At 39.3% G+C, this 20951-nt stretch overlaps 2 protein-coding genes across 5 annotated transcripts in view; both read right to left on the bottom strand.

Annotated features, from left to right (window-relative positions):
- myh14 (myosin, heavy chain 14, non-muscle) overlaps positions 1-1608 on the bottom strand; it is a 30177-nt gene extending 28569 nt beyond the window's left edge. For all 4 annotated transcript variants that reach the window (XM_065957677.1, XM_065957678.1, XM_065957680.1 and 1 more), the window contains exon 1: positions 1453-1608. The gene's annotated coding sequence lies outside the window, so the exon portion shown is untranslated. The remainder of the gene's footprint in view (positions 1-1452) is intronic.
- Positions 1609-2140: 532 nt separating this feature from the next.
- On the bottom strand, positions 2141-17602 carry kcnj14 (potassium inwardly rectifying channel subfamily J member 14). The gene is made up of 5 exons (XM_020637167.3): positions 17466-17602; positions 10872-11034; positions 7589-10662; positions 6182-6499; positions 2141-5607 (listed from the first exon to the last, which is right to left on the bottom strand). Exons 3-5 carry the CDS (start codon positions 8642-8644, stop codon positions 5377-5379), a joined length of 1605 nt encoding a protein of 534 aa, XP_020492823.1. The 5' UTR covers positions 8645-10662; positions 10872-11034; positions 17466-17602; the 3' UTR covers positions 2141-5376.
- Between the last annotated feature and the right edge of the window lie 3349 nt (positions 17603-20951).

The raw sequence follows: 20951 nt of genomic DNA, 5'->3' as shown, positions 1-20951 counted from the left end.
CTGAAAAGACAATATTTAAATCATAGTAGTCATTATTCATTGTTAGTTTTGGTCTTTTTATAGCAGTTTTTAAACTGGTAAGATAAATATAGAACAGAGGCAGCCTCAACCTTCAAATATGAATTTGCCTACAATCCTTTGAGAAATCAGAACTAATAGGATGAGCGTCAACGTTACAAGATGTGGAAAGGTACATTATGTAGTGAAATGATCTCAGTCATCTTTAACCATTTTCCATACTCAACTATCTTTTGTATGAACATATGGTCCTCCTTCCAACACACCCTTTATTCTTAAATCACATTAAAAGGGGAATCATAGAAGAAGAGCTTGCATGCTGACAGAATGGCACTGTATGATGCTGCTGCTGCCATCAACGCTAATGATCCCCCTAAAGCAAAGTCTTTATACACTCACACGCCCACACAAAGACAGGGACCTCACAGGTTGTCGCAGTACACCCTGGGCTGACCATCAAACTCGTCCTGCAGCAGCTGGAGTTGCCAAAACCTGCCTGCTCTCCTCCATAGCAACACCCTGCACACTGAGCAGCAGCCCACAGACCATACACCCCTGAGTTTTAACTGCGGCCACTCACTGTGGGGGGTACACTGGTGTCTGTGTGTGTGTGTGTGTGTGTGTGTGTGTGTGTGTGTGTGTGTGTGTGTGTGTGTGTGTGTGTGTGTGTGTGTGTACTTAATGTGGATGCGTGATGGTGTCTGTGATAAACGGGTGGGGGAGCAGGAGTGGAGACGCCTTTTTTTTTTTTTTTTTTCTTCAGCTTTTCATGCAAAGACATTGCATCGGTGATGATATTGTGGCATCTGCGCACTTCAGTGGACAGTGGGGAAAGGTGACATTATGAAACCACCTGGATACGATAATTAACTAACAGTGCGGCTGCGGTGTTACAGCTGCGCCGTGCCCATTACAGATCACCTGCGTTTTTAAGGACTGTCGCTCCGGCACATAACTGGCGAAGGCAACCACACCTTCAACATTAGATATGAGACAATCACATGGGCCCCAGCCTTTAATTGAGTCATGCATGTGGCAGCCAAGAAACCAAAGCCATTTTCACTGGGAATTATTGTAAGTTTTTTTTTTTGTTGGTTTTGTTATTATTATAAGGCTAAATGGAGATCAAAGTAGGCCTACACTCTGTATGTAAATGGCTCGAAATCCCTCTTAATATGACCATTATAAACCCAGAGTTTTCCTCGGTCAGACTTCAGGTCATCTTGATGTAAGCCTCTCTCCCAAAAGCGTGAATAAAGACCAAACCACACTGAAAGCCCTGGGTCCAAGCAACGTTACATTTTAAAGCGTAATGCCTCCATATTTAGACTAACCTAGCGAGGTTAGCCTGATAAACTGAAATATGATACGTTCAGGATTTTATACAGGCGATTTACGAGTTGGATTAGAGTAAAAGGTTATTAAATGTCTCACCTTGAGGTTCCGCTCTGAGTCGTGGATAAGGCTGTGGTGCGAGGAGAACCGGGGTGAGGCCGTTTCTTGGGTATTTTCCTGTCTGATAGGTGTGTAGCCTACCGCATATGCGGCTTTTATCATTGCAGCGCTCTCTCAGAGAAGCTGCACTCACACTTCTCGCTGAGAATAAAACAGGCGGAGAGCAGTGAGGGCAAGGCGGCGGCTTCAGGCGCGGAGTCGCGGCTTCCTGCTCGACGACCAACCAGGTGCGAGGAGACGGTTTTCAGCCGGGCCTCAGAAAGATTTAAGTCCAATGAAAATCTACAACCGAGCAGTAGACCCGCCTCATGAATAAGACGGGAACTTTCCGCCCCAAAGCTGGCATGAAACGGCTGCGGTGACCAATAGCGTTAGCGATAGCTCAGGGAGCACAGCCGTAAGCCAATGATAACGACGGAGGGGCGGGACTAGCTGTGACTGGCATGTTGAAGAGCCAGTTGGAGCGCTGCAGCAGGTGCCTGTGCCGCACTCTCGCCGTAAAGTAGGGAGATTTGCGCGCCCTTTGTTTACCACTCAGTGGCGGCGAGCGTCCGCAGACACAGATCTGGGATCAGATTTCTCTGAATCCCATCCAAAGACAACTGATGGTTTGCTCGCTATGATCTGACACCAGGCGCGTGACTCAGATCATCTCAGAAAATCCGTCTGAAACCGACTGCCAGAGGAACCTGGGTTCCGGGGCAGGAAACCTTCTGACATGTTTGGGATCCTTCATAGTCCAAATGGATGAAGGCAGCTTCTTAAATATTAAGCAAGCACTATAAACTGATGAAGACATGAGATACAAAAGCCCTAAAAAAAAGCTAGTAAACTGACATGTAGACTACTTACATTATTTAATTAGTCTTATTCATCTATACATTTGGTAGGATTGTTACTGTGTGGGAATTATTACAGTATAATGTTAATATTTTAGGCTTAATTTGTTTATGTTTGCACAATAGTTAGCGAGTTGTACGTTAGATGGGTAGTTATGACAAGGACAGAGTAGCATCAGGCAATCTGACAAATATTGATTTACATGTGGAATTAGATGTGTTAATGTCTTTCTACAATCCATTTTACTCATGCTTACTGTCAAAGAGATACAATTGACTCTTTGCACAATAATAATAGTTTTTATTGCATCAAAGGTTTTTACATTTGTCCTTTTCAGTCTGTAAAAAAATACTATTCCATTAATAATAATCCAGACTAGACTGTGACACATGGGTTCATCAGTGAAAATGTTGAATTGTGAACTTTACAAAGTAGAAAAAACTTTTATTTAACTTCTTTCTGGGAACAAAAAAAATAAATCAGACCATTTTCTTTTATGTCTACGAGTGTTAATCTTTTAAAGAAAGGCAGTTGTAAGAGTGAAATCACATGAGCACAATATACATCCCCTTTTCATTTACACAGTTTTGTTAAAATCTTAAAACATTTATGTCTGCATGAATAAAGCAACAAGATGATAATTGATTAGAGCATTTAATAAGCCCTGTTTTATGCTCTACAATATTCATTTCGAAGTACTGTGTGAACAGGGCAGCTCTGAAATGACTGTGTATTACAGATACTTGTGGTTTAAAAAGTATTTGCAGTGTGTATTTTGAACCCTAAGCAACCAGTGAAATTATCAAAGAAGTAATAGTGTTTTTGTTTTTGCAGTGTTTCGAAGTCCTTATCATAGTTAAAGTGGTGGTGCTGTGTGTTCAAGTTACATTTCATGGAAGCAGAGGGAGGGAGAACAACATGACCCAGCATGAAGCCCATAAATAGAACAGGGTAGCCATGAAGGGGACGTGTAAGGGAGAACACAAACATACAGTAGAAGAGTACTACAACTAAATGTAACAGATACTATGATGTCAATATTTCCACCAGCCCTGAGCTAACCATGACAAAATCTTTCGATAGTAAAACACTGCAGTTTTGTTGTATTGAAGTTAGGCTGTACTGATCATGCAATACTAATGTGCAGCTGTAGTGCTAATTAGTGATATTTATCTACTTTAGTGCAAAGTACAGAAGTTCCCAGGATGGACTTCAGGCTGATTATTGGTCAACGCTTCATATCAGGTTTCATTTCTCACGTACTCAAGTGGCATCATTTACTGCAAACAGAGCTCAAATAAACAAAAACATGTCAGGTGCTTCTCAAATGAACTACAAAGTGCAACTATTACAGTACATACAATAAAATTCAGATAAAAGCATTCTTATGTAATCACTGCATGTTCATACTGACACTTCCCAGTTAACACGGTGATCCCCAGTAACTTGCAAATACATTTTTTGGTTTACTTTTAATATAATGCCAATGTTTGAATGATTAAAAAAAAATACATTATTGGATTTGCAGTTTAAACATGAAATTACACGCTAAAGATCAAGTGGCAGTTTCAGGATTTCTAGTTTGTTATAAAGGCACCACTCACAACATTGTTCTCACAATTTGTGAGAGATTTCAACTGTAACACATCTGAATTAGAGGAGGGTTTCACATGAGCATATGCACATAAAAATACGGAATAGTTTTCTGTTGAAGTGGTGTAGTTTCCAGTTCATGTTTTATCTTCCTTTGCGGATGTGTAGGACATTTGCGTATACAACAAGCCACATCATTGGCAGAGTTCAGCTCAATTTTGTTCTGGTGATGCTGGAGGTGACTAAAGTCCTCCACCGCTTTAACAAAGTTTATGAGCTGAACCCCACTGCCCTGAAATCAGTTCATAATGTCAAGAGCCCCCACACTGCCAAGACACTTAAATATTATAGCTCAGGTCTTAAGTGCTAGTATCCAAATGTAAAAAAAAAAAAAAAAAAAAAAAAAAGAGTTAGAATGATTTCAGCAACAGAACATGAGAAGTTACTTTAGATTGTAGCACAGAAAACAATATATGGAAATTGACTTGTCCGAACACAACATTCTTCATCTGCAGTGGTTTGAAAATGACTTACACTACAAAGTTTACAATGTTTTCTTTGACCATGTGCTATTCAACTCAACACAACATGTTACTGCAGGTGTTAAAATATGTGAACATTTTTTGTTTTACTTAAAAGCCAAAAAATAACAACATACAACACATAACATGGAAGACAAACCGCTTAAAACCGCTGCTAGTTTTCAGCTGTTACTTCATGTCACTGTTGCTCTATTTTGGCTGTCTAAGTAGCCTAACAAAATAATGACTAACTACATTCTCATCAGCCATCCACAAGTATCAAAATAATGTGCACTGTCCATACTTACCATAAGAAAATAAAGCATTAAAATGATAAATCAGAGTGGAATACATTCCTGAGCTATACCTCAGAAGGTACAAAACGATTCATTTCATACAGAAGCTCCCCCAGGCTCCCCTTAAAAAATGTCTGCAGATCAGGAGACTGAAGGTGTAGTTGCAGGTTATAGTCACCAAGGGGTGCTGTTGTGATTCTGCGAGTCAGGCATTGGAGATAGAAGGGCATGCTGTGGTGGAGACGGGCCAGATGTGAGACTTAGCAGACGAGTTTTCAATGATTCTGAAAGATTGCCAGGACCAATCAGACAACTCCCCCCTTTAGACTGACCCAGAACCTTCCTCTGTTAATCTATCTCCTGTCTATTACTCCGTGCAGTCTAATCTGTATTGTGATACTCATTTAGATCTTGCACACGTTCTAACATTCTACTTGATCTCTTGACTTGCTCCCAATTTTCTCTTTTTTTTTTGCTATAATCACAGTTAACTTCTTCCTGTCCTTAATCCTGACACTGGCATAGTCATGCACTACCCATTTTTTAAACCTGTCAGCCCTTTCCTACCTTTCTATCCCTCTCTTTATGCCTGTCTGTCAGCTTAACTGATTAACTTCATATCTCTTTACTCTTAAAGCCTCCTCCCCCCACTTTCAGTTGTAGTGGAGATGATCTGCCAGGGAGGGTTTTCGTGTTGGTGGGGAAGGCCTCTCAGGATCTTGGTCAGGCCCTTCATTAGGGGACACAAGTTCCAAAGCCACTTCATTCTCATAGCAGAATGATGAGTGTGAGCTTTCAATGTATTTCTGCTCAGCCAGCTCTTTAGCGCTGCATGATGGTGTGTTTGGAATTTCATAAGTTCGATGGAAGAACGAGTAGTCCACCTGGAAAAGGGAGGAAGACAAGATTTTTCAGTGCAAATTTTAATTGTATCGTCACAGGCAAAGACTCTACAGCCATGTCCAGTGTGAGGAACTCTCCCTCCGGATGTGATGCTGTATATGTGTACAGTTTTGTTTTGAGCCAAAATACAGACGTCACTTATTACATCTAAGGCTGAATACCATTTAGCTTTGCATGTGTCCTTAGGTTGAGACATACCGGCTTGTCTGAATGATTCAAAGCTCTGAGAACCAATGCCATGGTAATCATCATCTAATTCTGTATTCAGATGTTGTTCATTCGAGTCCATCATCAGCTGCTGCAAACTACAGTATAACAACATTTTGCCAATTTATCTGACAGTTGAGACTTTTCACTTTGAACCAGAGTGGTGAAGCAAAGTGGTGGACCAACAGACAATGCAATCATTGACGCCACACTGTGACTAAAATAGAGTTATATTTCTGCTTCTAATATAAAGAGAAGTACAGTAATGGATCCCTTTTCATACATGGCATTCAGGTAACAGAAGCATTCATAAGCTTTCAGTATATCTCTCTAGCCTTCCTTTCTAACCTGGTAGCAGTCTTTCCTCTCGAAGAGCACTGGTTCAAATCGATGTCCCCAGAGGATTTCAGAAGCCAGATAGGAGCTACGGCACTGTGTAGTCATGGCAGTGGCCTCCACCATGCCCTCAAGTATGACCACCACCTCCAACTCGGAGTCATTCTCCAAGGTCTTTCGGTCGATTTCGAAGAAGGGTGATTCATCGTTGATTTCATGGACAATTGTCACTGGAGAGACCAAGAAGATACGGTCTGTTCCAGTGTCAAAACCCACATTGATGTCGGCATTGTCCAGTGGGAGGAACTCTCCCTCTTCTGTCACTCTAGACTGGATTAGGGAAAGGAGAGTAAAATAGTCACTTTTTATTAAATTAAACTTTCCACATCAGGTTTGTTATGTTGCAAAATTGCTTTTGACTTAAGATATTAAATGTTGACTGCAAGCAATCAAGAATGTAACAAACATCAGCCGGGACAGGTGTGACATGGAGTAAAATAAGATTACACTGCTATTTGACCTATAATAATATATAATATCATGGTATAGAAAAGAATTCATCTGTCATTTTAAATACAATTGACACGTTTCCTGAGGTCATCTGAGAACAATATTAGAAATTCATTGTCTAACCCTGATCCAAAAGCTTAGTATTTAGTTATTATATTCAGTTGAGCTCGACTATGCAAGTCTTTACTCGTACTACCTATGCATAGGCTTATCACTCACTCAACCATTACGGTTCAACACTATCAAACACTAGTATTTTTTTAATCCTGGCAAACTTAATCCCCTCACTCCTGTTAGAACTTTATAATGGTTATGCATTTATAAGAGCGATCACAGTGTCTGAGCTGTAGCCCCAGTGCTCCACAGATTTTGATCTTCTGGACAACTCTGGCAGCATACACACATGTATGCACACCGTATTGTTCATGACCAAACATTCTCAAAAGAAGGGATAATGTTTAAAGCTATCCTCGTAAGTACAGACAGTAAGGTTAACATATGCACACATACAAAACCATCACTGAACCGACATGCAGTGCGCACAAGGGAAAATGAGATGATGAAGGACAATGGTTCTCGGTTAAAGAATTGTGGGTAAGTTAATCCATAGTAAATCTTCCTAACCCCTGAGGGAAAATAAAACAAGCTCTCATTAACTACGGCCCACAGGATACAGGCCAGATGGTCTCAGCACTCTTTTTCAATCTATTGCAACCTTTTTTCTTCTGCTGTTTTCTCTCTTTAGTTTTCTCTCATTATTCTTTCTCTCTTAACAATTCGGTGAATTATTTTATCTGTATCACTTATAACATTTTTAGATGCTCACTATAGAGATAACATAATGAAAAATCTTGCCATACTTTCTGACCTCTTTCTTGACTACAATATGGTCATTACCCATCATCTTACCTTCAGCAGTTGTGCTCGTACATGTGCCTCTACCAGGTGGCTCTTGCGTAGGTTTCCAACTCTCCACATCATGCAGAGCTTTCCGTCCCTTAGCGCCACGACAGCTGTGTCAGAGAACACCAATGTCTCGTTGCGCTTCTTGGGCTTGGCAATCTTTGCCATGACTGCCCCGATGATGAAGGCGTCAATAATGCAGCCCACAATGCACTGCAAAACGACCGCCATCACCGCCAGGGGACATTCTTCAGTCACGCTTCTAAATCCGTAACCGATGGATGTCTGTGTCTCTAACGAGAATAAAAAGGCCGCCATGAAGCTGTTCACCTGGAGGAAGCAGGGCTCCTCAACCACTGCCTTTCTATTAGACTCTACACCAGACTCTGCCTCTCCTGACACCGGAGAGGATCCTGAGCTTGGGGTAAGCCGAATGGAGAAGTCCCCATGTGCGGAGGCAATGAGCCAGAAAGCAAATCCAAAGAGCAGCCAGGAGAGAAGAAAGGAGAGGGTGAAGATGACCAGCATCCAGCGCCAGCGAATGTCCACACAGGTGGTAAAAAGGTCGCTGAGGTAACGCTGGCCCCTCTCGCTCATGTTGACGAAGGTGACGTTGCAGCGTCCGTCCTTGCCCACAAAGCGTTGCCGGGGCCGGCGGCCTGAGCGCCTGTTGCGCCGACGGCTGGTAGTGGAGGGGGAAGAGAGAGACCCCTGATCCGATGATGACCGGCTTTTCCCTCTTCCTCCTACATTATTGCCTCTTCCACTCCGTATCTCAGAGCACGTTCCTCCTGCTCTCACCCCGCCTTCTCCTGCATCTCCCCCAACTGACTCTCCAATAGCACTCTGCCTCCGTGCATTGTTGGTGTTGCTCTGGAGCGGTAGAGTTTTGCCATTCAGGGCATGGGTCGGGGAGGGGCTGCTTGGGGTTCCTGACCCTGTTGGGCTCCCCCCTGCCCTAGCCGTGTCTGCAGCACTCTGTGCCAGCCTCATGACCTCCTCTTCCTCTACTGGCCCGTCCACCACTGCACTGAAACGGCGTTTAACACGTGCCGCTCCCATGATGAACAAATACAGTTTTGTAACCTCCAATGCAGAGGATCCTTAGTATTCCTCAGTGAGTTTTGATTTAGATTTTGTGCAAAAATCAAGCTACTTGATGCAGTCAACTAAGTGTTGCGAGACAACACAGACTTTCAGTTCTTCCTAATAAAGAGATAATTTAAAGTTCACAGTGGCCAGTAATAACCAGAGCAGAATTCCTTCAAAGGCCATTGGTCACTCGACAGTGATAGATCCCTCATCAAACAAGCTTTCTTGAATGAGATCCACAGATGTGTTCATGAACAATCAATGTCCTTCATTAATATCCACCAAAAGTAATTTGGTATGACCTGGAAAGACGGCAGTCAGTAGAAACCAAAGGAGTCTATTCCTGTGACCTGTGAAACAAGCCCTTGAAGGACTTGTAGGGGGGGGATTGATCTCAAAAGACAACACAAAAGCATGCAGGATTGTTTTTGTTCAGTTCAAAGCAAAAAGGGAAGCCTCAAGCAGGCATCAGCTGATAAAAGCTAAAAAACTAAGTATGCAATTGAATTGTAGGACTGGGATGAAAATAAAAAAAAGCATACAGCTCATTGCAGGGATCTTTACAAAATATTGAAACAAGATGCAAACAGGACCGACAAAGCTACATTGGACCATCTGATATCATCATGCAGTCAAAAAAGGAAAAATAAATCATGCCAATTCTTACAATGTAATGTCTTTCCGGTTCACAACCCCTTGGCATGGGCATGGAAAAACAAAAAATACAGAACTTTCAGTACATCAAAGCATTGAATACTATACACACAATTTAGTGTTCAGACTTCAGCAGACTTAAACTAACCCTTTAACTTGTTGAAGGTTATCATTAAATGTCAAGGACATTTACTTTAGCTCAAAAGAGGGTCCCAATTGAAAAAAATAAAAACATTTTTGGTTTGCCATTTCCGTTTCCATTTCACTCATGTCACTGCTTTGACAACTTCACACTTTCTTTTAAGGGGTCTGTATATCCGTTTGATGGCCATTGTCAATTTTGTTGAATTCAGTTTCATGTACTTCTATGTTGCATGGACAACATTGACCTTAAGTACACAGCTGTTTACTATCACCTGCAACAGTTAGTGTTTCAGAGCACACATACCTCATTACAGCTCATTATTATGGCTGAAAAACAGTCAAGGCCTGACAAGAGATAAGAAGGAAAGAAAACAAAAGAGAGAGAGAGAACGATTACTTTGATCCATCTCTGACAATAATCATGGTTCCAGATTAAAGTGTCAGATGTATATGTAGTGGAGAAGGTAAGTACACAGGTCACCTGAGGAAGTTAACAACATTATTCCAGATGTCTCGTGCCGAGGGTGATGGATCAGGTGTACGCCTGTGAAGCTAAAGCTGAGAAGTATGGTGTCTGAGAGAGTCATTTGAGAGACTGTAGTTTCATAATCAGGATCTCTGCTTGAACCAGATCATCAAAGGCTGCCTGAACATCAGATTCCTTAATATATAAAAATAACTTTAACAAGAGAGAATTTTGAATGTATCCGTCAATGAAAAGGAATGCTCAGATTGTAACTATTTACCTTTCCAAATTATTCTCTTTACAAATGAACCCTGAAACATTCACAGGAGTATTAACATGCAGTCAGTTTAGAACAGTGGATAGAATCCAAACTTCAGCTCTGCCATGTGGTGAGAAAAGAAAAACTAAAAAACAAAAGATAAAAACTACTGCTATAACTGATCTGATAGAGTTAAAGCCATTTCATCCGGCTGTTGACAGCAGGGCAAACAAAAGTCTACAACAAATGAAAATGGGGGAAAAGATCCCTCCTGAAGTGTGAAGTGATGTAAGGGTTCATCTTGGTTTGAGTGTTGACTTCCCTTGGTGACACATAGTCAGTTGAAGCAATGAGACTTGGGGCAGGGAATCTCAGCTCAATGAGAAGAGTCTGGCGTTTTTTTTTTGTTGGTTTTACGATTTGTATCCTTTTACTTTAGGCCTCCTTGTTTCATATACTCCCAGTCTTAAAATGAAATGAGAAGGGAAAAAAAGAGAATACAAATTAAAAGGAAGGTAGAAAATGCAACACTACTAAATTTACTAAAACTGATTTCACTTTTCAGCATGTCTCACAACATGCCTTAAAAGTATTAATATATATGTTAAAATTTGATCTCCATTCAGATGTTCAGGAGGCATTCAAGGTAAATGGATGGTGATCAGAAAACCTACCGTTTGTAAGGTAAGCCCTACATTTTTCTCACTCATTACTTCGGTTGTTGTTGGATTGTTTTTTCAGTCATGCTGAGGTTTTCCTGTAGACGGCTTCAACACTTTGTCCCGACCAATGGATGAACTTCACAGGGATGAAAATGAACCCCTGGAGGGATGAAGCCTGTGAATGGAAACAGCGAGAACAGAAACAAAGAAATCATTGTAAATGTACATCTTCAGTTTATATGAATCAATTGGAGTTAGTAGTACATCATTGTAATTTTACAGAAAGTATAGGAAGGGTCACTCTGAAGAACAGGTTATAGCTATCACAGCATATTTCAATATATTGTTGAAGACGTGGTGAGTTATCACGTTTAAATGAAGCCTCGGATGAATAAAAAGATCTAAAATGCGGGACCTCATTTTGGTTCAGGAGAACAAGTGGTACATGGGGGAGTAATCTTTGACAAATAAACAATAGTAGATTAGAGGCAATAGATTGGGAGAATTTGATGGGATTTCTTGGGCAAAGGTTATACTGGCTTTGTGACTCAGATGAAGGACTGGGATAAACTGGGACTCGATGTCGATGTGGGGTAAAGAGGTGAAGTGTCCTGCTGTGGAGATGGCGATACGATGTGGATTACAGCTGTGCTTGTGACTCTCCGGTAACCTCACCAATGGTTTTGCTAATCCTTTGAGGACTTACGTAAGAGCTGCTACTTTTATAGAAAGTGGCAAGAATATCTTTTAGCATCTTTTGTATAGATTATTTAAATAGAGGCGAGTGCATAACATTGGGTATAAATCACAGGTTTGAACACTGCAGGATATATTGATACTTAGTACAACACTTCAATAGTTGCTGCTATCACAAAGTCTGCCACCATAGAAACTGAAGAAAGAAATTGTCCTTTTAACGTGCGTCACAAAGAGCAATATTTGTAATGTTTGAGTGCAAACTAATGCTCGCAGGTTTATGCCGCTCACAAGTATTGTTGTGTTTGTGTTTTTTGCTTTTACTGTTGACCATCTTTTCCCAGAACAGTGTTTCCTGCAGTGCTTTACTATCGGTTTAGAAAAATCCCCAAATTGATTAAAATCCTCCTGCGTCTCTGTGTGGCATCCAACAGCAGCTCTGGATGCTGTTGGATGCCACACACAGTTTCGGCCACTTGCTCTGTAGATCATTCACTGAACAAATAGGAAGTAAATTTGGTCTTTTTAAATATATCATTCACGTGCTTTCACACAGAAATGTGCTGTGAAGTGTTAATATCTCATTGTGTATGGATACTTTCTTTCAAATGTGACTTTTCTTCCTCTCATCTCAACATGTCTGTATCATGCAGGTAGTAGGTGGTTACAGTTGACAATAATCAGAAAGGTATCGTGAGTAACGAAACAGCCTGCAGTCGTCTTAAACAAACATAAAACTCTGTTACAGAGCGCTTTGTTCAGTCCAAACGCTGAAGCTATAACCACTAAACACACACGCCTCCCTGGTATACACACACAGTGTTCAACATAGTTAAAGCTTTTATGAGACAAAGAATGTGTTTCTGTAAATCAAATTAGTTTTTCATATTACAGTCAGTTGTATTCATATATTTAAAAGCCCTTTCTAAATAAAAAAAGGAGTTCAGGTGTATCTCACTGCTTGTATTCATAGACTGTAAATATAAATGGACAAAGCCTGAGTGACTTCAGCCATCTGTTCCTGCAGGGGGCTCCGGACGCTCATCGGCAGCAGCCGCCATGCTGGAAATTCTGTCTCAACCTAACTTTCAGTCGACCTAATGACAGGCTGAGAGTTTGAGCTGAGGCAGGTTTTAAGCCTCTTGACCAACCGTTACATTGCGCCCACCTGTCAATCATGTCAGCTATGCGCCTAACAATGGATAACACGTATCGTTTTCAAAATGAAAACAGAGCCGTTTTTTTCCAAATTCATCCTCTGTGTGTGCCAGTGATGACAGTATCCAATCAGACCTATTTCCTTCTTTGTACCAGGCTGTAAACATGTTTATTTATACTGTAAAAACTGCTTCTTCTTTTTTTTCGTCATGTGTGTGTGACTTCTGGTGTTCCTGGAGCCAGCCTCAAGAGGACACTCGACAAACAGCAGGATTTTGCACTTCCACATTGGCTTGTGGCATTGTGCCTGTTTGCCATTATCTTCCTCGCGCTCAAAAGGAAACAAGTTCACAGATGTTCCTTTGGAATTAAAAAAAAAAAAGGTTCAACTTAAACTTAACAATATGGATCAATGTTTTTACTTTGAATATTGAATTGTTAATCACTGAACCTCACATCTCTACTGTATCCATCGACTCTGATGTGATAGATAGTAATGCATAAAAAAGTGCTTTAAGCTTGTGGCTGAGTGGATAAATTAAAGTCACTTTAATTAATAGTATCTGAAATTCAAGTCTGTAAGTTGTTCTTTGATCCTTAGGTCATTCTTCACTTTTGCATTATCCTCATACCATAAAGCTACAAACCAATCCTGGATATAATAGGTTCAGACAAAATCCAGAGATATATTAGAAGATATTTCAAATGGTTTTTTTAAAGAAATGATTTCCAGTTCATGCTGCTTAGTGTTCAGTTACTGTGTGAGGAGGTGGTCCTGACCTTGAGGCCTTAACTGTTGTTCCTGTCAACACTACCAAATGAACACGTTCTCAGGTCTGCTATCTTTGAGATTGGGTTGAAGTGTCGGCAGACAACTAACACCAGTAGCTGGAGGAGGTGCTGAGGGAAGTGTGTCCTTTGCGTTTGTGTGTGTGTATCTGCCACGTGTACAGTGTTTCCTAACCTTATCATGGTGAGGTGGCATATGTATCAAATAACTTCACATGTAAGAACATTCATGCAGGGGTGTCTGTGAACGTCACCCAGACGAGTTTCCCACCGTCAGGACCCCCTGAACAGCATATAGCCTGATTCTTTACCTTATATGATAAGTGGAAACATGTGATAGGGGTACTAATGTTTGTGGTTCCTTCAACTAAACACATATACAACACATCTTAGCCACTGGCCAATCACTGCAAACCAAATTAAATGGCCTTGAAGGTTTAAGAGTTCCCTGAACTGGGCATTGACTGTTTGCAAATTATTTTTTATACAATTTAGAATATTACCATGTTCGGAGAGTTACTTAAATTCAAAACACATTTGATAGAAATTAAATTATTGATGGGCCAATATAGAGCTGCAATGACAAGTAATTTCTTTATTAGACGATTGAAGGAAAAGCTTGAAACTGCTTCCTTTTTGATTTTTAAAGTCTACAGAGGCCAAAAAAGGGATGTGCAGATATGTGCAGGTTAACGCTGGTGATACTTTTAGAGCCCCTCTTCATTTTCCCTAAAAAATGCCATAATTATTATTCATTCTGACCTGGTTACAGGATCATATAAATGGCTTCACAGCCACCATCAACATAAACATCAACCCATTTCCACATTTTATTTCAAGCATGATATTCCTTTTGCACATTAATCTTCAGTCTTTTTATTTATTTATTTTTTTTTTTACTTTTGGTCAAAATCCAGGTCTTGTAAATTATTTTAAATGTGCCACTGATCGTAAGAGAAGGAAAAACAACATTAGGAGACTGCAGGTTGTTGAAGGAAGTCTTTTGCCGTCAATTTTTGATTTAGCAAGAATTCAGCATCTTCTGGGATGATCATGTTTATATTTCTCCTTTGAAAGACCCCATTAATCCGCCCTCACTTCCTATGTTTTTCTTTTTTTTCCATTGTATTCACTCTCTTTATGGCACCTCCCCTGTCCTCTTTCTATCCAGATTATCTGACCATATTAAGGTGTTATGTGGCAAGATTAGATTTGCAGGGAGTATGATTTCATTGTCATTGAAAAACGCACTGAATGAATTATGTTCTATATTCTGCTCAAGCCTCATTTGTCACATGGCATCTGTGGTTTATACTGTTTTTATGTTAATGCACCAGTTATATATCTATCTATACTAGATCTATACTAGATAGATAATAAAATGTGGTTTTATAGTTGCACAGCTGGTAGCTTTATCAACTGTGTGTATATGTACAAGACAATACTGCATTGCACAACATGATAGAAATACAGACATCGATACTTGTTATTGATCAATGGGAGTTACAAACCAGGGCACAGGCTGCATCCCTCTCAGTGTCACATGGCTCTCTGTATCAGGCCTGTTTTTTCATTATTCATCCAACTAATTTGACTCTACGAAGCAGATGATTTCATGTTTAATGCACACAATGGGGCTTCTGTAACAGCTGTAGCACCGATGCGTAAATATACCAAACATATGCCGGGTGATGTAACACTGCAGTGACCTTTATCTATTCAGATCAATATACTGTTCTTGTGCAAGTGTAGAACAGGAATGAAAGCAAAAAGGAAAATCCAACCTAATATTTGAAGTTTTTATACATTCAGGTATTTCTATAAAGAAGAACAACTGAATATGTGAATATGAATTGTTGATTAATAAATAAATACATAAACAAATAAATGCTGATATTTTCATAAAGGTGTAATTTTTCTATTCTTTAACGTTTAAAGTACCATAATGGTGCTGTGAATGTTTTTCTGTTAAATAATCCCAATAAACACAGATTTTAAAATTACCATTGATTTTTGTCCCCCCATGTATTGAAGTTGTCAACTACTGCATATATTTCAGTAATCAATTATATCATTTTGAGTCATTTTACAATAAGAGTAGATATTCTCAGTTTTCAGATTCTTTAATAAAATATCTTTTGTGTAAACTGCTTTGTGACCGTCATTTTGAATATCTTTGGTTGTTAACAAATCAAGACATTCAAGTAGGCTACTTCATAGTGGGTTCTAGGAAAAAGCAGCATATTTTGACTTTTTAGAGACCAGAAAACAGTTCTATTTATCAGAAAAAATGTAAATGGACAGCAGTTGATTAGTGGTATCCATACATTTGTTTCTCTAATTGTGTTGGTAAAAGTATCTGCACTGACAAAAATCCTCATCATTGAGAAAATCATTAAAATCATTAAAATCATTTAAAATCATTTAAAAGGGATTGTGTGTGGTTTGTTGTTTCGTTAAATACTGACAGCTCTGTTGTGATAAGAAGCAGGCACACACGTGCGCGCACACACACACGCGCGCACACACAAAACACAAATGTTGAGTCATCTTGGCATCACGCCTTGTTCCAACTAATTGAAACTTTTCCGCAGCCATGCCTCCCTCAGCTGTATGCAGTGATCAGGGTCATGATGACGCCTGAATGTTAATCTGTGGAGTTTAGATCATGATGTTTAAACTCCAAACAACTCTTCTATTCTAATTAAGAAAATACTCAGAATTGAGAAGTAGGTCATCTAAACAAATGTGGTTTTCTTTTCAGTTATCCTCCCACTTTAACTTTCACAAACATTCGGATACTGCAAATAAATAAGTACACTGTCATGATGACTTTTTGTCAATTTTGTCATAGAGAAGCTCCTTTTCATTTCTATAAAGGTCATTTATTTTTATGCATGGTGCTTCAACAAGTTATTAATTGTACATATCGCAACTGATTGGATTGTGATGAATAAAGGTTTGAATTGTTGTAGTTAGACATTGTAAACTGTTTTAAGACAATCCCAAATCCAAGGTGCTTCCTGCTACTGCAAGAGTCCCAAGCATGTCAGACTGCATGTCAGATCCCCCAGTACATCCGGTACTGGGGGGCTGCTGTGATTGCATTTGAAATGCACATCATGAAAGTGAAGTCAATTACAGTGTAAACTTTTTAATTAAAATTGCACAAGATTTACAACTTGCTTTAAATACCAGTGTTTGAAGGGCTGGATGTGTAAAGCAACCTGTGTAGCCTATATTATCTGCTGCAGGCCTGCAGAGATCACAATCCACATGTAGGATGCTGCACGTTTTTTTAACTGCAGTTCGCCTGGGCTACAAGTGTTTTTTTTTTTAAATATTATATCATTTTAAAACCTATTTCAAAATACAGCTGTGTTTTCTATCACTTCACAACTCACTACATCTAAAAAAGGATTAAAGTCTAAATCAGCTGGGCACACAAATCTCTCTGGCCTCCTTTGACATTAACACGTAGGCTATTTCATTGCTCACTGTTCCCAATCACTTATATCCTTTAACCATTTAATACTGCAGTTTGTCAAGTTTTCAAGAAATTAAAACGATTCTTCACAAATATAGACAACTTTCCCTTGCAAAAGGGAGGAGGAACTGTTTATAGCATTAAATATAGTGTAACACACAACACCATTCTTATTCTCATGTCACATTTAGCAAATCTAACAAAATGATAATTAATGTAGGCTGGATTTCAACCCGTAGGCCTGTAATTATCATACAAACAACGTAGGCTAAATTGAAAACTACATCCCTTCTGAAGCTCATCAATTTGGACTCAATAAGTTGAAATGTAGGCTACGAGTTTGACTTCTTTCAAGTTAAAACTTCAATTCCCAGATTTGGAGCAGACAATTAAACTGCGGTACGATAACAACAAATTAAAACGTTTTAAACCAAAAGTTTGGTTTTCAAAACTTCGTGCGCTCACTCTGGACTTACCCTCTGTGGTATTTATCCTGTCGTTTCAGCGGAGTGTCGACATCTGTTTACTTTCTCCGTTAACTGAATTTAGAGGTTAGTTTATTTGAAACAAATTGGAACCGGGCGCGAGCCGTCCCGTTCTGTCCTGTTAACCATCCGCGAGCCCGCAGGTGGTGGATGAGCGCGCTCACGTCACCATGCTATCTGTCCCCAATCAGAGGCAAGCACGTACGCGCCTATCCGGGCTGCCAGTGTGACCTTGTCTCACCACTGTGTCTCTTTCTCCAATGTTAAAACACCGTTTAGAAGTGTCAAACCGACAAATCATTGATTTATTGAGTTTATTTAAACTAATAACTTTATGTGCAGTACAGACTTCATATAGGAAACCAGGTTATACATAAAAAACATTTGTATAAACTCCAAGGTTCTTTTTCTTCACAAGATATATAAACTGTTTTATACCCTGTATACCCTGTTGTGTTCACTTTCTGTCTGCAAGCTTTGCTCTTTGCTGCTGTAACACTGTAAATTTCCCCATTGTTGGATAAATAAAGGATTATCTTATCTTATCTTACCCCTTTAAACCTGGTTTTTCATGTTGTCTATGCACATAAATTGCAGAATTGTCATGAAACACCTACCTGATAAAGGGCAGAATCTGAGTGTTTTCCTGACAAACATATTGGTAATTAATTTTTGATCAATTCATATTTTTGTTCACCTAAGTTTGTGTCTGAGAGAGAGCATGTTAAACCATGTTACAGTTTGTGACATTTATCTATGTGAAACCCTGCATTATTTAAGTCACATCAATAAAGTTTTTTTTTTTTTTAAGATTTTTTTTTTGGCTTTTTGTGCCTTTATTAGAGAGATAGGACAGTGGGGACAGAAATGGAATTCAGTGAGAGAGAGTGGGGAACGACTTGCAGGAAAGGAGCCACAGGCTGGACTTGAACCTGGGCCGTCCACGTCGAGGACCATAGCCTCCACACATGGGACATGCGCACCAACACTGCGCCACCAGTGCCCCACAATAAAGCTTTTTGAGACCAAATATAAATTAGAATTTTAAAGTCAGACAGAAAGAGAGAGAGACACAAAGTGACCATGAACCCATTACTGAGTGATATTGTTTTTATGTGTGTGTGTGTGTTTGTGTGTGTGTGTGTGTGTGTGTGTGTGTGTGTGTGTGTGTGTGTGTGTGTGTGTGTGTGTGTGTGTGTGTGTGTGTGAAGGAAGAGAAAGAGAGAAAGAAAGGGAAATAGTAAGCAGCAGTGTGTGTTTACTACTTAATCTGACTTAATCCCAGTCAAGGCGCCCAAGAAGTGACCTATGATGTCAAGAGCTTTGTCATTCTATGGAAATAAAGATCAGCTTGAAGGCGGCCGACGCCAGACGGCGAAGGAGACCCATAACACAACAGCCACAACATCCAACACACACATGTAAACATTGACATATTAAGACAGCTGCAGACATAAAACCACACATCACTGTAGTGATCGTCAATCTATTAAAATACAATGTTTGAAGAAATTGATCAGAGTATAATATCGCAATATATTACGTTTTTTAATGGTCCAACTGATGGAACATTTTATGTTGATGGTGAAGATGCTGTGAATGTTTCAGAATCAGGATGACTGTGGTGCAGTTTAAAGACTGCTAGATATTTAAAATGGACTAAATTAACTAAAACTAAACTAACTGTTTTTAAATATAGACTCCCAAAAAAAAAGATACTTCTATTTTTGGCCACTTACAAAATGTTCTAAATATAAAGCTAAATGAAATGGATTTAATGGAAATATTCAAATTTTACCTTGAAGTGATGCAATAACTGTTGGAAGTTTAGTCTTAAAAAAAGATTACTAATCAAATCATAATCTGTGAAATTAATAGCCAAAAATGAAGAAATGGAAGCATGGACCTACAGTATTGGATGGAGGGGTCAGAACGTTACTTCAAAGCACTGAATGGAGGCAAGGCAAGTTTATTTATAGAGCACCATAAAGCAATTCACTTGAAATACGTTGATTGATAATTTAGTACCCAATTTCATGAATTGACTGATTAAGCTTTTTGAATATTACATGATTCCTGTATGCTTCTTCTTAACATGGTATACCTCACGTGTTCAATCCGTAAGAAAAGAAAATATATGCTACAATGATTATTTATGACCTTTTAATGGGGGTTTCTTCATCCAAAGTTGCATATGAGTGGGTGTCTGTGTAAGGACCTCGCCATGACCTGATGTAATGGACAATGTTTGTTTTTAATGTTTTCTGTCTGGTCTTTTTAACCTGTATTGTTATGTGTTATATGTACCTGTCGGAACGCTGAATCACCTCTCTGCACAGCAAATGTACCTTTTTAGATATGACTAAAGAAACCCTAACCTTAACGTCAGCATTCACTTGGATTTCTGCCACATACAGTAAGTATACAAGTTGACAAAGCACTCGACTGTAAGCCCCGTCTATGGTCACCAGCAACTCCAGAGAGAAATATTTGAAACTTTAGCTAAATGCTCCTCTATGTTTGCTGACGGCTAAACCGATGTTTGTTGCTGGCTACATAATGCAATATTCCCTCACTAAATTGCAAAATATTATTCAATTTCTATTAAAAAAATCAGTTTTAATGGCTTTATTAAGGACCATCCATGCACTTTTACTAATAGGCATAACTTATTAATTAAATTCTGTCGATATATAAATAAAAGTGTAACATAATCTTTCTTATAATTGCTTTGAACAGGACCCTTCAAAAGTCTGCCACAAGTCATGATAAGTATATCGAATGATTTCTGAGAAACCCACCAACCCAAGTGACAACTATCCTGATTGGTCTTTGACCTGTTTCTTTGTGTTTATGGTTTTGGATTCAGCACCCAGAATCAGTATGAGATTTTAATTAACACGTTTAGAATGTAACTATTGTAATCAATATTCAATCAACATGTATTTAAACTGTAAATATTTCATGAATCAATAGATTGTATGACATGTGCATGTATTTTAGAAAACAAACATTCTGAGTCTGTTGGAACAGAACACATTCACCATTGTGATGTGTCACATTCTATTTACAACCAACAAGTCAACATCAACCATACAGACACTGCAGTTAGACACAAGCTCTCGATGATATCAGTCACTTTGTCTTACACTTTACCTTGTTTCAAAAACTTGTTGGAAAAACATGATGGCTTCTACGTCTCAGCACACTCACAGCCTAGTGCACAAAGAGCAAGGTGAGGATTGAATCTTAGTCCCCATACGATGATAACGCCCTGGGGGGGAAACAAGCATCTTAAATTATCACTCATCTTTCTGTTTTTCTGCTGATATCTAAACACTTTTCTCATGTGTTAGCTCTGGGCTTTGATTTGTTTAAACTAATTGTATAGAATAAGTTACATGTAGAAATGGAAATTCACACTGCATTACATTTCATAATAATACCATCATGAAGTCTTTCCTCTTAGTTTCCCTT

Source organism: Labrus bergylta, chromosome 8 (assembly GCF_963930695.1).
Source record: "Labrus bergylta chromosome 8, fLabBer1.1, whole genome shotgun sequence".
Taxonomy (NCBI): domain Eukaryota; kingdom Metazoa; phylum Chordata; class Actinopteri; order Labriformes; family Labridae; genus Labrus; species Labrus bergylta.
The sequence above is the reverse complement of the archived record's forward strand: the minus strand, read 5'-3'. Positions and strand labels throughout refer to the sequence as shown.

What these genes read in the sequence shown, in the direction of transcription:
- kcnj14 (XM_020637167.3), bottom strand. Translation starts at nt 8,644, where the DNA reads ATGGGAGCGGCACGTGTTAAACGCCGTTTCAGTGCAGTGGTGGACGGG. An exon ending in TACGAGCACAACTGCTGAAG is followed by an intron (nt 6,500 to 7,588) that starts GTAAGATGATGG and finishes TCCCTAATCCAG; the next exon opens with TCTAGAGTGACAGAAGAGGG. An exon ending in AGAGGAAAGACTGCTACCAG is followed by an intron (nt 5,608 to 6,181) that starts GTTAGAAAGGAA and finishes TCCCTTTTCCAG; the next exon opens with GTGGACTACTCGTTCTTCCA.